Source organism: Egretta garzetta, unplaced genomic scaffold, assembly GCF_000687185.1.
Source record: "Egretta garzetta isolate BGI_Z169 unplaced genomic scaffold, ASM68718v1 scaffold792, whole genome shotgun sequence".
Classification (NCBI taxonomy): domain Eukaryota; kingdom Metazoa; phylum Chordata; class Aves; order Pelecaniformes; family Ardeidae; genus Egretta; species Egretta garzetta.
In genome coordinates this window covers 4,074-5,535 of record NW_009258950.1, presented here as the reverse complement: position 1 = coordinate 5,535, position 1,462 = coordinate 4,074, and the positions used below count along the sequence as shown (strand labels likewise).

Genomic DNA, 1,462 nt, shown 5'->3' with positions numbered 1-1,462 from the left:
GCCCAAGGACAGGAGCATGACCTCTTCCCTATTCCGGCTGGCCACACTATTCCTGATACAAGCCAGGATGCCATTGGCCTTCTGGGGCCACCTGGGCACACTGCTGGCTCATATTCAGCCGGCTGTCGACCAACACCCCCAGGTCCTTTTCCACTGGGCAGCTTTCCAGCCACTCTTCCCCAAGCCTGTAGCATTGCATGGGGTTGTTGTGATCCAAGTGCAGGACCCGGCACAAAATACTGGTTTATACCTCTAAGCATAACAGGGCCAGACAAATGCATTCATTAATCAGCTCAAGTCAGGAAAATAAACGGATGAGACTATGCCAACAAGTAATGCATTTGAAACACTTTAGAAAACGTGCTGTACACACGTATTGCCAGATACTACCTGACCACTTTTGTTTTGCATACAAGTTACTACGCCATGAATGGGATACATTAAATTGTAAGCAAGGCATAACATTCACATCATCTCCATTTTCAGGGATAAGGTGGGTCAAGAGGCAGCACAAGTTCACATACAAAACCGAATCAAAATAGGTTCCTTTCTTAATGCCTTTTTTGCCAAAATTCCTGTCCTTTTTTTTGTAATGGTGATCGACCTTTATTTAGACACTTTCAAATCCTATCAACTCCACTGCAACAGATCAGCACACATCTTTCAAGCCCTTTTGGGGCTCTGCATCTCTTCTAGACACTGGCTATATTTTTGGTGGTTTAAATTCTGTATGGTAGGTTAGGGATAATATGTGTGCAGCCTAACTATTAAGAAACTGAAACTACTTGTCAGAAGCTTACATGAATAATTGTAAGAGGGCCAAATCAACAGAACAGTATTTAGGCACCTGGCTACCTTCAGTAGCATTCCCTTGCAATGAGAACTGCTATACTGCTAAATAGGGGTGGAAATTTTAAATGTATCTTTGAGCCTGGGCTCAACCTAGCCGTACTCAAAACCAGCAGAGGCGAAGAGCGGCATAGCACTCCAGCAATGGCTAACATGCGGGCGAGGGGGAAGGAAATCTCTCTTACTTGTACTGCTGATGGTCTTTCGTACTTCTTGTTTTTGCCATGAACCTCTCTGCCAATTTTTCCAAGTTTCGGGAATACTCCATCTCTATTTCCGACTTCTTGCGGAAGAAATCCTGCAGATCCTGAAGAAGCTGCACTCTCATTTCAGTCTGCTGCTCCAGGCATTTCTGCTGCTCGATGAGTTGAGCTCGGATCTCTAATGAAAGAAGCACATATCCACTCAGGTCAGTAAAAGCAGATGAGAATTGAGTGTTACCAACCCAAATTACAAACACTTCAGTGTACTTCAGCCTCTGCAGCTACACCAGCTGGATCTGGATTTCAGGTCCTGTGGTGGGACACAGCACTGGCAGCTCTCACTTCTGCCACCACACGCTTATGCCCCAGGCCACAGCATCCTCCCACCCACCGTCTGTCTCACAAACAGC

The 1,462-nt window shown here is 45.8% G+C and overlaps 1 protein-coding gene across 1 annotated transcript in view; it reads right to left on the bottom strand.

Annotated features, from left to right (window-relative positions):
• The window catches only part of SRGAP1 (SLIT-ROBO Rho GTPase activating protein 1), a gene marked incomplete at its 5' end in the record, with an annotated part of 73,058 nt that extends 71,828 nt beyond the window's left edge, over positions 1-1,230 (bottom strand). Inside the window, one exon of the mRNA XM_009634296.2 lies at positions 1,035-1,230. Coding sequence (XP_009632591.2) covers positions 1,035-1,230 — 196 coding nt within the window. The remainder of the gene's footprint in view (positions 1-1,034) is intronic.
• Positions 1,231-1,462: the final 232 nt, after the last annotated feature.